Genomic DNA, 15,375 nt, shown 5'->3' on the forward strand with positions numbered 1-15,375 from the left:
GCCTGGATAGCTCAGTCGGTATAGCAACTTGCTGCGGGGTGGGCGACGGAGGAGTCAGAGTCCCGGTAGGGTCAAGAATTTTCTGTTCTCCACTTCATCCGGACCAGCTCTGGGTCCACCCAACCTCCCATCGAATGGGTACCGGGGTCTCTTTCCCCGGGGATAAAGCGGCCGGGGCGTGAAGCTGACCACTTACATCCATTAGTGCCGAGGTCAAGAAAATGTGGATGTATAGATCCACTCCCCCATACGCTTTAGTGCTTAATTAGTTAAGCACAGGGACAACTTTATATTTCTACCTTCATTTCCACCGCCATGAGAACCACAAATAACATATGAGTAAGCCTCAGTTTAAGGCCATGGCTGAAGCGGTTTGTCGCTGGCTTCCCACCGCGGCGTCCCGGGTTCGATCCCGGGTCTGGTCAAGTGGGATTTGTGGTGGACACTGTAGCGCTGGGGCAGGTTTTCTCCGAGTACTTCAGTTTCCCCTGCCAATCTTCATTCCACCAATTGCTCCACAATCATCCTCACCTATCATCTGGGGCCGGTACAATAGGCCAGAAGTGACCGCAGTACAAGGGACTTAGTCCCACCCCACCAGCATTAAAAAAGCCTGTTTGCTTACAGATATAGTGGGCCAGTACCTTTCAGTCAGATGTAAGTTCATCATGGCAGTAGTGAATCTACTATACGTACTGAAAATATTTTTTTATAAAATTCCTTGCATGTGAACTAATTTCAAACACTGTTCAGATCAGTGTCGTTGTTGAATATTAACTCCGTTATCTTTTGATGTCTTACAAACTGACGCATGATTCGTAAATATTCTGTGACGTCCAAAGCAGTGGTGTGTTTAGACGAGTCAGTGGCGGAACGCGAAATTTTACAGAGGTGCTGTCAATGATGACATAAACACAAAACGGTGAACGAAAACAAACTGAAGGAACTTTCAACGATTTAAATTAAACTGAAATTTTTACTATCAGTTTTGGATTTTATTTGGTAGTTTAGCCGATATCCAAGAATTTACCACTAACATTTCAGAACAGTAACTGGTCCCTGTAAGATTATCGTGAAAGCTTGCTCATGGATATGTTAATAAAAAGTGCTGTAGTATTATAGTTTATAATTAATCATTGTCTGAAGTGAATGTGCGCTGTCATTTATATGCAAAAACACTGTCTCACAAACCAAAATTGACTTATATATGTTACTTCTCCCCTAGTGCTATGAATACGTCTGGTGGAGTGGAGGTACATCTCCCAGCATTCGTGACTTCAGAATGAGAGGAGGAGAGTGGGTCAGCTTCATGTTCTAATCACATAATTCCTCATCGACTTTATGCAATAACGTAGCCGAAAGCCGTTGTTAAATAACTTCTTACTTCAGCAATGTACAAACAACAACAAAAAAACTCCGTGGTTTTAGTCCGCAAGCGAAATATACCGATAGACCGCCTCTGTGGCCTAGTGGTCAGAGTTCCTGGTTACAGATCTAGAGGTCCGGGTTTGAATTTTTTGAGGAGTAGTGGGTCTGGAACGGGGTCGACTCGGCCTCGTGAGTATAATTGAGGAGCTATTTCAAGGAAATGGCGGCTCCCGTCTATCAATCCGAGATTAACGGCCGTGGGAATTCGTTCCGCTGACCATGTGATACCCTCTATCCGTAAAATTTGGCACTAATTTCGCCGACAAGCGGCGGTCGCTCGGTCGGCATTTGGCGATGTACACTGATTGGAAATTGGTGTTCGTACCAGTACAAAACATCGCATGGGGAAGTGTTGGTATTGTTGATGAAGCAACGTATAGGGTGATTTCCAGTGTAATGTTCTGTGTGCGAAGTTTCATGGAAATGAAACAGTTCCAAAGTCATTTATAGCAAAGAGACAAACAGATATGAGCATGATGAGATCATTGTCACTTCACAGTACTTGACTATAAACATCTCCGAACATTATGCTGCAAAATATTAGAATGTCATGTAGGCAGGAAAGTGAAATCATCCTCTCTTATCTCGGATACTAAGTTACGCTAAAGGGCTGGCCAAAGAATACTAGACGTTATATTCGGAGAAACAACACAAGAGAAGACAAGAAATAAAGCGGAATAATGTAGGAAAATTCAGAGATGAACATCCCCATCAGAAACAGATGTTTGGAGTGGACGAAATCACTTAATATGATTTATATTCTTCGTCTAGTATCGTCGGAGAGATTAAATTAAAAATGGTTACAAGAAGATGTTTAGTACTCAGAATTTAATACAAGGTCTGCACAAGAGACACACGGCGAGAGTCCGCTTGGGAGACACAGGAGACAGATGCGACGGTCTAGTAAGAACTAGTCTGTGTAGGAATGTACTAAATTCAGCTCGCTCACGATAAGATCCATTGGCAGGGTTCTGTGTCAAAAAAGCTAGGAATTTCTTGATCTGTTGCTTGCGAGAGATTCTGCAGCAAGGGAATAGTAAATTACAAAACTGGTCCTGTCTGGTCTGTATGTTGTTTGCTTAGTTGAGTGGTAGAAAGGTTATTTAGTTACTTACAATTGTTGTTAATTAGTTGGATCCTTAATTAGCACTTTGATCACGGTAGCCGAGCGGTCTAAGGCATGTACTGTCTTCGCTCGCTTGGAAACCGGGATCGTGGGTTCGAGTCCTACTCAGGGCATGGATGTTTAGTTTGTGTGTGTGCGTTTTTCTGTGTTTGTGTACAGGTAGAGGCCTTGCGACGAGCTGATCACCCGGCCAAGGGGTCCTACCGAATGTGTAAGATCTAGAAAAACCGAAGTGAACGGAGAAGTTCATGGAGGTAGGCCTAGGCCCACTGCGGCTCTAGTGCCAAGGAAAAGAAATTAGCACTTTACTTAGTTAATTGGCTAGTTTGATAGTTACATAATTCGTTATTTATTAAGTTACTTGTTTGGTTGGTTCGTTCGCTAGTCATTTAATCAGTTGTACTCATATCCTCTTAAAAATGTCAGCAAATCCTGACAAACGGATCGGCAATCTGAAGATGCATGCTAAATAAACGGTCTGCACACAAGGAAACTGTCAGTTAGCGCACGAAGATGCGAGTGTCATCGGCTAATAATAAGATCACAGAGTTTGGACGCGAGAGAGACAACTACCAGATCCGTCCTCTTATTGCATAGCGTTAAAATTGGCAGAGGATTTTATTGCGATGTTGTCAGTTTACTCTACCTGCTCTATCACTCCCCCGGTCATGACGTCCGTTGCTGATAATGACAAATGATAAGGGCTTGATTGATAAGGAGAGACACCATCAGAGCACACGGCGGTGCAGATGGCAGCCAGCGCTGTGGTGAGGATGTGAAATGATTTCTGCAATATGTGACAACAATGTTTTAAACCCGTGAGAATCAAAACGACTGTAAAACATGGATTTAAGGTATGGTAAATTAGTATATATATGTGCTATATTGATGTAAGGGTGGGTTGGAGAAAATTACAAAATTAATAGTTTAATGTTTGTACTCTTCACTTTATATTTTAGTGTGAGTTATTAAAAAGGGAAGATGTTGGCTGGACACGTAGCATAAACATAGGAGATATATAAATCACACTACGTTATAAGTGGTTGTTCCAGTGCTCCAAATAACGAAGTTTTAATCGAAATATTTCATTTCGAAAGACAACGCAGAAGATCCAGGTATAAAATGGATGATAATATTAAAATTAATTAATTACTCCTTGGCTTTATGGCCGTCTAAGGGCCCTGTCCTTCTTTAATAAAGATGTCCATGTTTTCTATTCTTTGTTTCCATATCTTGGACTTCAGTTTCTGTAAATAATAGCTTACGCGTTCCGGCCCTATGCGTCTGGACCTTCGTACTTTTCATCTCCGTTCTGGCTGGCTCTCGAAAGCGTTTTAGCCACTTTTGTTTGATCCATTCTAATCATCAGCCGCAGCTACTCGACCTTTTTCTTCTTAACAGCCACTGCGACGGAAAGGTTTTTAGAGTTCCCCACTTCTTGATTAGTTCTCACTAATAAATATGTTGTGACAGTGTGATTAGATCAGTCAGAACAGGCAAGAATCCAATAGCGGGTACTTGTTTTTGTGTACTACGGGTATGGGCCTATTGTATCTTTACAGCATAATTTAACATGCTTTAGTTGTCTTCCGTACAATAAGCTTTTGTTGTTTTGGTCACACTATAACGTTTTATAAATGTGTGTGCGTAAGATAAAATACGAATATTGTCGCCTATGAATTACAGAGATGCGTCTAGCCGACCCCTTGGCAAAATACAGTGAAAATATTCGATGTAATTTGTTAATGATTATACTGGACAGACCTAGCAAATTCTAGTGTCTGCTCCTTTGGTCTACATAGCCTAAAATATCTGCAACGTCACCGTGCGGGTAAGATTATTTTGAAAATACAAGAAATGCTTCTTCCTACATTATAGACAGATGCATATCACACGTCATATAAAAATATCCCTGAACATTCTGTATAGTGTTCAATGAATTTTCAAGATCTTAAATTTAATGTACTGTAGTATTACCGTAATCAGAACTATTAAATGATTGTCGTGTTTCAATCAATTAATTTTAAACATGGACCCAGGGTGACTTTTAAGGACAAGATCTTCAGGCCGAGTTTTATAGATATCAACTAAAATTATCAAAATTTAAGAACGTGGTAGATAATCATATATACCCAAAATCACACTAAAGTGGATATCAATCAAGGTTCGGTGATCCGACTGCGTTGACTTAAGTATTGCGTGGTTTTCTCAGTCTATTCAAGCGAATTCTAGGATATTGCCTTGATCAGGGCAGACTATATCCCTCCAACGCATTATTCACAGACATCCTGCCAGCTGATCTTAGCTGAGAAATAATCAGTAAATATATTAATATGCAGTAAGTCAAATATTAAGATGCAGTGCATTTTTAACCCTGTCCTTTAATATTTCCTTTCTAACATAACTAACAATTTATATTACCGAAATTTAAAACGAGCTATCTTTAACTACTAATTAAATGTGAGATATTCTTCAACTCAAAGGGTGTCGTGTGTAACACGAAAAGTATTAATTCTTCTTTACAGTAAGAGATAAGATGCAATCCAGTAATAGAAGCCATGCAGGGGGTTCACAATTAGTTCTGACTTTTCTTGGCGGAATATGCAGTACATTTGGTCCAGTGAATTAACTGAGATAAAGAGTTTGGTGCGTGTATGGGTCACTAAAACAAATGTTTACCCTCCCGCCTGCTAAAATTATAGCTACAACCACTGCTCCGCTATTTGCTGCCACACTTCTCCTTATGCGCCACCCAAATGCCAGGTCTAGAAACATAGCTAAGCGTCAATGAGACCCGCCCATAGCAAGACACTGTTTTTATCAAAACGACGATTCGTCAGTGTCTCTTCAAACGTTCAATGGCTTGTAATCTAATCATATTTGTGAACTGCAGTCCATGATCAGTTACAACAAGCAGCAGAGTGGCACGTGCTCGGTGATGCGTATAAGAGGGGTCAGAATTATTGAAAGTGTTTCAACTGAAGTGGCTGAGTGGCTGTTAATGTCTCAAGAAAGACTCATGAAGTTAGTCGATCGGTTTCCGATCCCGGGTCTGGTCAAGTGGGATCTGTGGTGGACAAAGTGGCACTGGGACGGGTTTTCTCCGAGTACTCTGGTCTCCTCTGCCAATCTTCATTCCACCAAATTCTCCATCATCATAATCACCCGGGACAGCCTACAATAGACCAATCAGTGGCCGCCGTGCCGAGTGGACCCAGTTGGACTCCACCCCCCACTAAGCGAATTTTAGTTGATCTCTTTGAAACAACGTAGATCATGGTAGTAAGATGAACAAAAGTCAATAAAACTGGAACATTCAAATACTTATGACATATCATACGGATATCCGTAAGGAGCATCCGCCGATCTGCGGTGGCAAACACAGAGTAATTCAAAACGAAACAAACAGTATTATATTTGAGCATCCTGTTACACTCACACAATATATAGGAGACAAACACCGTCTTAAGTGCAACAATTTAATTGTAGTTCTTTTTTCTTTCCCTCCTCCACACTACATGTTTCGGCCCTAAATGGCCATCATCAGGTGTGTATTCTTACGTAGCTGTTACACTGCCTGTTAAAATTTAAAAATTAGAAATACTGGTGATTTTAAATTTTAACAGGCAGTGTAGCAGCTACGTAAGAATACACACCTGATGATGGCCATTTAGGGCCGAAACATGTAGTGTGGAGGAGGGAAAGAAAAAAGAACTACAATTAAATTGTTACACTTAAGACGGTGTTTGTCTCATAGAAACAAACAGTTTTAGATACTCGTACTAACAACACAATAACCATTCATTTCACATTTATGCTACATACACTGACAGGTAGCTAATCTGATCTATTGTTCTTTTCTATTATTCGTGACACCAGTCAGAAATGTGGTTCTCTTTATGTCCGCTAGACGCTCAAGTATTTTGAATATTTCATCAGCAGAAAACAAAGCATTCTGTGTTATTCAGTATCCGAAAACGAATTCTGTTACAAGAGTCAACCAATGGAAGTTTCGTAAACGGTTGCGGATAGATCCAGTATAACAGATGATGATTCACGCGTAATGTTATCAGTTTGAAACCAAAGGGTGTGTGTCCACAAGAGGCAAGGTCTGGTCGTGCCCGCTTCTGGTAAAGGTCAAGAAAGAACTAGAGGAATATTGGATCGACGTCTTTGGTGTGCCTCACAAAGGTCACACTCTGTCTGTGAAGTTTTGTGTGTGTGTGTGGGGGGGGGTAAGACTGAGTTCACTTGGTACATCATCCACTGCTTGGCCTAGTCCACCACTCCCAGATGATGATGATGATGATGATGAGTGCGAAGCGGTAGGTGGAATGAGAATTGGCAGGGGAAACCGAAATACTCAGAGGAAACCTGCCCCAGTGCCACTTTGTTCCCCACAAATCCCACATGATCTGACCTTGGTTCGAACCTGGGCCGCCGCGGTGGGAGGCCGGTGACTAACCGCCTGAGCTATGGCACGGCCGTCTGTGAAGTCTGTAAGAAACTCAGAGAGAATCTCTATCAGTCTGTGTTCGTTATATGAAAAATGCATGCATGGTTTAGTTTATTTTAGCTTCTTTAAGATGTTTATTTTATTTTATTTTCGAATTATTCCGCATTTAAGAGGTATGCACTTATCCATAAATACGTATATCCACACACGCATACAGAGTAACTTTTAACCGGTACGCGTGCTACCGAACAAGTGATGCCTTCCAGGAAACTTGTCAAAAGTCGCATATCTGCCGAGGCATTGCATGTTTTGACCTTGAGACTGAAATCGTACAAACACATATGCCAAACGCCACTGTCGACGGGATGGCGCTTCCACTTCGTAATCGGGAGGTCCCGGATTCATGTTATCCTGAGGTGTCTCGTGGTTTCTCAAGTCTCTTCAAGTAAACGTCGGGATATTAGCCGAAATTAGACGACAGCAGCGCCCATCCACGTCTTTTTAGTTCACTGAGTATTCCTACATTCCGACTCTGAACTTCCTGAGCTAGTGAGACCGTCGTTAAATAAATTGTAAATATTACTGATTTGGAGAGCCGCGACAGCTCAGTCGGTATACAGAAGGGCTACCAGCTTGACGGCCGGGGTTCGATTCCCAGCAGAGGAAATATAATTTTCTCTTCTCCACAGTGTCCAGACCGGCTCTGGTGCTCACACAGTCTCCTACACAACTGATATAGGAAGGGGGGGGGAGGAAGTTGGGACATGAGGCTGACCACTCACCACCAACTAGTGCCGAGGTCAAAAATAGCGGAGCTATACCTCCACTACCTCATATATCTTTATGGTGTGGTTCTTAATTAATTAAGCACACGGACAACTGCCCTCTTTTACGTTTTATTACCGATTTTACGTTTTCATGGTGGTTAATATTATTCTTGAGTTGTTACGCCGTGTGGTAGTGGGAGATACTGCCGATGTTTCAGAAGTAGACGCTGCCACCATCTTCAGGGTGTAAGTGTGTCTGACATTTCTCACCTCCACACAATGTAACTACCCAAAACAGGATTAACATCAAGCCATAAATGAATATACGATTCGCGAAAAATGTTAAGAATATGCTGAGCAATTTAAGAAACATAAATTAAAAACATTAAGAGTTACGTAACAATTTACATGTAAAAACAATCAGATTGTAAGGAAAGGATTCTGTATTCCAGTGCCATGAGAGTCGTGCTCATCGCAGCGGCAGGGCTGTGCCTGTTTATCCTGCTGGCCGCCTGTTATCGCTGGTGTTCTCTGGTCAACCGAAATCGTGCTTCCGGAGAGGACAGCATCATTTGTAAGTTCCGGAAACAGCATAGCCACTGCGGCACTGCTACTGCGCTCTGGTCTAAGCTTAAATGCTGTGGCTCGTAGTGACGGAGAAACGTAGGAACTGGAATGTAACGCCGGGTAGTCCAGTAGATGAAGCTGGAGGTAATATGTTCCTCCTAAACGTCTGAGTACTTCTACCGGACCAGAGAGCGGCGTCACATTACAGAAGATTTTTTTTTAATTCGCTTAGTGGGGGCTGGAGTCCAACTGGGTCCACTCGGCACGACGGCCACTGATTGGCCTATTGTAGCTTGCTCCTGGTGGTTATGATGATGGAGAATTTGGTGGAATGAAGATTGGTATAGGAAACCGAAGTACTCTGAGAAAACTCGCCCCAGCTTCACTTTATCGACCACAAATCCAACTTGACCAGACCCAGAATCGAACCTGGGCCGCCGCGGTGGGAAGCCAGCGACTAACCGCTTGAGCTATGGCGCGGCCTATCACAGAAGATAGTACTCCATATAACCACTGCTGTGAGAACCTCGTGTCACCTGTATCAGCTCTACAGTGTAGTTTACCCTGACAACCCTAAGCTGCAAGTCCAGATCAGTGGAAAACAGATATATTTCAGGGGGTCTCCCGCACGACTCGTACCAGTTATTGTGGAAATAGATGATGATGATGATGATGATGATGATGATGATGATGACAGTCATAAGAAAACATCTCATAGGGGTTCTTTAAACAGCAGGCCCGTAGTTCACATACCGCACCACACAAATGTCTGGGTGGCCCCTAGAGTCGATCTGAACGCGGCAGCGGTGAAATCTCTCTGCTCCGGTCGTACAGTCTGTAGCCTAGTTAGTAGACTGACGGAGCTAACCCGGCTAAACTAAGGATTTAATTCGGCTGATATTACGGCGCTGACCCTTTTCATATTATGAAAGTTGCCTTTCAATTATACAGAAAATTTATAAAATCGAGTTCATAAATTTGAAATTAAGAATATATTTGAGCTTAAAAAGAAAATCGTTATTACAGAAAACAGCCTGAACTAAGAAGCTCAGGTTTTAAGCAAGCCGCATGATGTCCATGTCTGTCTGAAACGTCCTTGAAGGTACACCATATCTTACAGAAGAAACATAGCGGCCTCCATAGTCTAGGGATAACGTTCCCACCTCGTGACTCAAGGTACGCGGGTTCAAACCCGGCGGAGGTCGTGGAATTTTTAAGGGCGGAAAAATTCAGGGAACAAGTCCTCCGGGAAGGACTTTAAGCCGTGGGTCCCGTGTCGTAGCTTTACGGCACGTAAAAGAACCTCATGTCCCAAGGGGACCACTGAGCCAAATTCAGGACATTTCCCGCCCAACAGTAGTCTCTAACGCCTCTGGTAGATGGGGGAAGCATCGAGATACCGCTGAGCCAGCAGAGGCCGTACTCGCTGGCTGAGTCGGGACTGATGGCACACACCAGTATCGGTAGGGAATAGAGACTGGTAGAATATCATAGGGGGACGCACAATGGACCAACAGTTGGTCTAAGTGCATGGGGAAACCCACCCTCTCTAAATACAATACAATACGGAAGAAACATCCTCTGATTTCTGGTATGGCGATTTGCTTTCTGTCGTTGCTGAAAGTGGAATCCAGTAACTCTCGTACACGATGACGTCATAAAGAGCTACGTAGCTATCTGACGATGAAGCAACCACAAAGATATTTTAGGCGTGACACAACTGTACAGACCTTGAAAAGGGTTAGATAATTCCTATCCAAGGAGTCCTTAATATCCTGCGTCTCTGGCTGTGACCCAGAAGCGTGAAAAGAGACAAAAATTAGAATATTACTACCTTCTACCAACTTTTCACTGTACCACCATGAAGATCGATGCAACAGAGTGCTCCGAACTATAAAAATGTTTTCCTGTACCTTGTTACCTCCATCTTCTGGGTAATAGCGTGAAATTCTGGTAACTATCCACCACACTAGCGGCGCCACATTCCAGAAGACATAAATCTTCAAATTCATTACCGTTAAAACTTATCTCTCAAACAAGGATAAATTATAACAAATAGCCTGGCGTATAAAATGCCCAGTGGGCGTACTAATGTAATGCCTTTAGCGGCTTTCTGAGGTACTTAAAACAGCCGAATCCTACAAGACGCTTCTTTCATTTCCAGCGCGCCGCACCAGCATTGCAGTGATCGGCAGCACACCGCCACAGACACGGCGATCCTCTGGCAGCACCTACTCGGAAGAAGTGGGACACGACACAGTATTGTACGAATCAGTGTATCCGCTCCCACAGCAGCTGCCCCCTTATTCGATGCGTCCCCCGCCCTACAAACCCCCTCCAGGTATATAATATAATAGTGTCAGAATTATTACACTTCCGAGAACGGAAACTACAGCAGACAAATACTGTCTGTTTTAACTAACCGGCGTATTCTAACGGCTGAGAGACGCTCGAAGGTCCGCGGTGATGGTAGGTGTTATTATGGCTGTAAAAATTTAAGGACACACGTGAATACGATTCACTTACTGGACAAAATAAATACAACAGGCCAACTTATGTATATTGCGCGCGCAACGTATCGAAGGCGACGCTCACTCGGAGTGATTCACACAAGATGGTGACGGTTCAAAGGAACTTCCGTTTAATATATTTTGAAACCCCATCATGGTTTTGGAAGGGGCACGCTGTAGCGTAGTTGGCTGAGGCACTATGCTACAAGCCAGAAGGTCGCTGGTTCAAGTCCCGATGAGGCCATTGGATTTGTTTCAATTGACCTAATCCTTCCAGCCGCACTATGGCCCTGGGTTCGACTCAGTCTCTAACAGAAATGAGTACCAGGAATGATCTTGGAATATTCTTGGGGGTAAAGGGCGGCCGGTGCGTAAGGCTTTGCCGCCATCTGTGAGCCGATTTTCTAGAAAATGTGGGAGCCTCAACATCTCACAGCCCTTATGGGCCTCCACGACCTGTTACAGGGATACATTCACTTTTTTTTTTACTTTTACCATGACACATTTTAGATATTTACTTTGAAACATTCTAATTAGTTTATTGCAGATACTCCTGCGGACAAAGTCAAGCAATACACCTAAGTCAAGGTGTTAACTGTCTTTACAAGATGATATTTCTATTAAAGTTTCTAGCGCAGGAGTTATAAAATTATCTGCTTGGAAACTTTGAAACAGTCAAATGAATCACAGGACCCTGAAAGAAAAACTGTTTCGACAATCTATGTCAATATTTTGAATGGGACTATGACATAAATGAACGAAGATAACCTTTATATCTGTCATATACAAACTTATTCTGAGTCGATTCAAAACAGAATTAGCACATAAAATAGCAGTTTTCGACGGAATTGCTCAGAAATATGAATGAAAAATTTGGGTACCTGCTTTGGTAATCCTAGAGGTACCAGTTCCACAGTTTGAGAAACACTGATGTAGCGTCTGTGGAGAATAATCCATGGATATTAGTATTTTGTACTTTTGGAGCAAGTGGATCATCCTGGGTATAATGTCACAGACATAGTTTAAGCGATTTCTTAAGAATAACAAAAATGGGCAACACAATATTTCGGTATAATGACATTAACTGATCCATCACTGTAACCTACATTTATATGGGGCCTCGATTTAAATATACCTACTGGCAATACGACTGCTAGGAAATCTCTAAAATTATTCGGTGCCCAAAAATACGCCACGCAAGCTGCGACTATTTTGGGTTCATTTGCAGCCCTGCAGAGAGTTTCGTAAAATTGCTCGGCGGGTACGTGTGCTTGTACGCATTGAACTACTCGAGAACCGCTGAATGGGATTTCATAAAATTTTAGACAAGAATATTCTAGTAAAATTTGCCAAAACTTTAAAATTTTGGTTTATATCTTAGAAAAATAACAGGTGCTTTACACAGAAACCTGCATACACGTACGTTTCTATGAGTATCTGGAGCTTATCTCCTTAAATATCGTGACATGTAGATCCATTGCGAAGTAACAGCTGTGTAAACAGGAGACAGCCTAACAACCGTTGCTAGGTAACAGCTCTGTGGACGTTTCCCTGGAAACGAGAGAACACGCAATAATGAAAGAGATGTTTCCTGTATGATCCGTGCCTGGGATATATAATTAGGACTAGCTTAGCCCTGCTAGTAGTAGGAGGAGACGAAAAGGGAACGCAGTGCCTTGGGGTATAACCAGGCCTTCATGTTCCTTGGGGATATAAATACGGGGACCTCGCCCACCATGTTTGGTAGTCTCGAATCTGAGCCAGTAAAATATGGTCATCAGTCTCGCATGGCTCGTACCGAGAATAACTGCGCTAGAGAGAACCAGCAGCGACTGTAAACGACAGACCCGTCCTCTCGACAGAGAGGGCACCCCACATCCACAAACCCGAAACTGTCTTAACTGTAACAAAAATCTAGTCTTGGGGCCCAGATGGGGCTTGATACCAATGTAGACTGGCCTACTGACCGTCGTTCGTAACATAATTTGACTCTGACTTTGACTTCGAGATGTTGAGGCGAACGTCCGCCGTTGAAGCCGCTACCAAGCAAAGGCTAGTGAAGACTGGGAAGGCTATATGTGTGCTGTCGTTACGGTGATCTTTGAAATGTGTAACTCCGTGAGACTGTCGTGATTATTTGTAGTTACGAGTGTAAGCGCCCAATAAATCCAGTTACCAACCCAAACCTCTTTTCTAGTCATACTCAATCACGTGACAATATTTATCGAAAAGAAAACAGTTTCGAAAATTAATTGTAAACAAGAATATAACGCACAATTTATAGTCAATACATTTTTCCTTCTGTCTTAAATGTACCTGCACATTCACCAGTCCACAGTGGTCTACCGAACACATACAAATGCGAGTATTACTGAAGTCTCTTAGTGTAGACTGTAATTAAACAAAGCATCCTCCCATCTGTATTTCTAGGCCTGCTTGCAGATATACTTAATTAAAATATAATTTAATATAAGAACATAAACGGGGTCCACTCAGCCTCGTGAGGATAATTGAAGAGTTATTTCAAGGAAACAGATAATCCGGTCTAGAAAACTGAGATTAACGGCCGTGGGGATCCGTTGTGCTGACCACGTGACACCCTCTATCCGCAAAAGTTGTCACTAACTTCGCCGACAAGCGGCAGTCGCTCTTGCGGACTACAGACCGCGGAGTTTTTTTTTTTGTTTTGTAAGAACATATCCGAATAAATATAATATTTTATTTCATTATAATAATTTTTAGCATAAATGTTAGCACATCACGTATGATTCCTTCTACTGAACGTGCCTCTTGAGCGTACACTGTATACTTTTTATAATTACAGTGTTCCCCGACGAGCCGCCGCCATCTTATGCATCGATTGCACGAGAGGAGCGGAGGCAACAGCGTAGAGTTCGGATGGCCGCCACGAGAATGCAGACACGAAGGACAACCCCATCTACAAGCGCATAGCATTCCGAACAAATCCTTCCAGCGGTGTAACAGACTGTGATATTACATGTAGGTCTTAGGTTTGGAGCGCTGCGGAATGGAAAACTATTCAAATTAAAACGGGCAGACTGATGTGTAGGTCTTTAGAATGTAAGTCAGATACCTATCAACGTGTTGCGCGTAGGAAAACATGTGAGGTCGTGCGGTTCGGAAGTTATCAAGGTGCTGAAAGATGCTTGGACTTGAACTCTTCACACCTCAGCTACTGCATCAATGTTCTGTTCTCGTGCTGGTTTTACTGGCGTCATTGTATACTAATGAAATACGAAAGACAACAACAGAATCCAGTCTTCAGTAAATACATGCAAGGACTTTATGCGTGTAGATGTAGTAAATGATATTGATATTATATGACAACTATAAATAGCTTAAATATTAAATATTTATTATTATCTGACTAATAAATTAGGTTAATATATAGCGGAAGTAACAATAATAAGAATTAAAAAACAAAAGAATGCCACAAGGAAAGTCAGCAAGTGTGGGCTTATCATTCCACCATTTCGTCTAATGATGGAGGGAAATAGGAAGAGATAAAGGACTAGGAGAAATAAAGGAAAGCTGTTAATGTGATAACCGACACATGGCAAAGTTCTCTCACTTGTTTATTTTATTCAATTCTGAATTTGATTCATATTGCGACTCTCTGGGATATGTTACCGTATAGTCTGATAAGTAAATTCGAACGTTTCGGAGGAACATACTGCCACAATTTTCAGGGTTTAATGACTTAAGATGGTGGTATTACGTCCCTCCGAAACACTGGTATCCACATGTCATTCTACATGGTTTCATGATGCAAAATAACAAAATATGGATTTGTTACGAGAGTTACGAAAACCTCTAATCATATATTAGAACTAGATATTATTCTAATTTATCCTTTCAGCCTTGCCTATTATCTTAATATCTTTGAATCAATAGAGGGAACTTAAGTACTGTCGATACGAAGGTCAAAACCTTGTATGAGACGTCCTTAACGTCCACTAGCAGTGATTGATATGCCAATATATGCGATGGAGTTTGGTCCTGCGGGTGAAAGTCATATTTCATCACAAACAGGAACAATGTGGGAACTCAGCCTCAGAGATTTTACGATTTCATGACACGAAATAACAGATAATGACATAGTGATAGACCGAATTTCATCTACGATATCTGTAGAATATATTATTATATTGTTCATAAATACAACTATTCTAACTGTAAAGGTTCGATTTACTTGTTTTATGATAATCATTTGTGACTCATTACGGTCGTAATATATAATATTTCCTTCTTCCTTGTTTCAAATATAAACATTTGCATTAATGTCGATACTGCAGTAAACTTCCCAGTCATCGTCTTCCGTTTTCCCCAACTCTTACCCGATATACTGTGACGGGGACATTAATTTGGGCCTTTATTTCCATCTAAGATCGGGATTAAGAATGCAACTGCGGAGTTTCATCTCCGCGCCTCATGTTCACTTTCACACCGAATGGCATGGAAATGACTAAAGTAGTTTTTTATTTTGTTATATTATAGCGT

At 42.0% G+C, this 15,375-nt stretch overlaps 1 protein-coding gene across 1 annotated transcript; it reads left to right on the plus strand.

The window, feature by feature from the left end:
- The first annotated feature begins 3,002 nt into the window (after positions 1 to 3,002).
- LOC111870817 lies at positions 3,003 to 15,138 on the plus strand. The gene is made up of 4 exons (XM_023863380.2): positions 3,003 to 3,408; positions 8,230 to 8,351; positions 10,509 to 10,685; positions 13,679 to 15,138. Exons 1-4 carry the CDS (start codon positions 3,398 to 3,400, stop codon positions 13,804 to 13,806), a joined length of 438 nt encoding a protein of 145 aa, XP_023719148.1. The 5' UTR covers positions 3,003 to 3,397; the 3' UTR covers positions 13,807 to 15,138.
- The last annotated feature ends 237 nt before the right edge of the window (positions 15,139 to 15,375 follow it).

Source organism: Cryptotermes secundus, unplaced genomic scaffold (assembly GCF_002891405.2).
Source record: "Cryptotermes secundus unplaced genomic scaffold, Csec_1.0 scaffold499, whole genome shotgun sequence".
Taxonomy (NCBI): Eukaryota; Metazoa; Arthropoda; class Insecta; order Blattodea; family Kalotermitidae; genus Cryptotermes; species Cryptotermes secundus.

Bases quoted from the DNA above. Each gene is read 5' to 3' on its own strand.
- LOC111870817 (XM_023863380.2), top strand. The intron at 8,352-10,508 runs GTAAGTTCCGGA...TTTCATTTCCAG, and splicing joins CGGAGAGGACAGCATCATTT to CGCGCCGCACCAGCATTGCA. The intron at 10,686-13,678 runs GTATATAATATA...TTATAATTACAG, and splicing joins GCCCTACAAACCCCCTCCAG to TGTTCCCCGACGAGCCGCCG.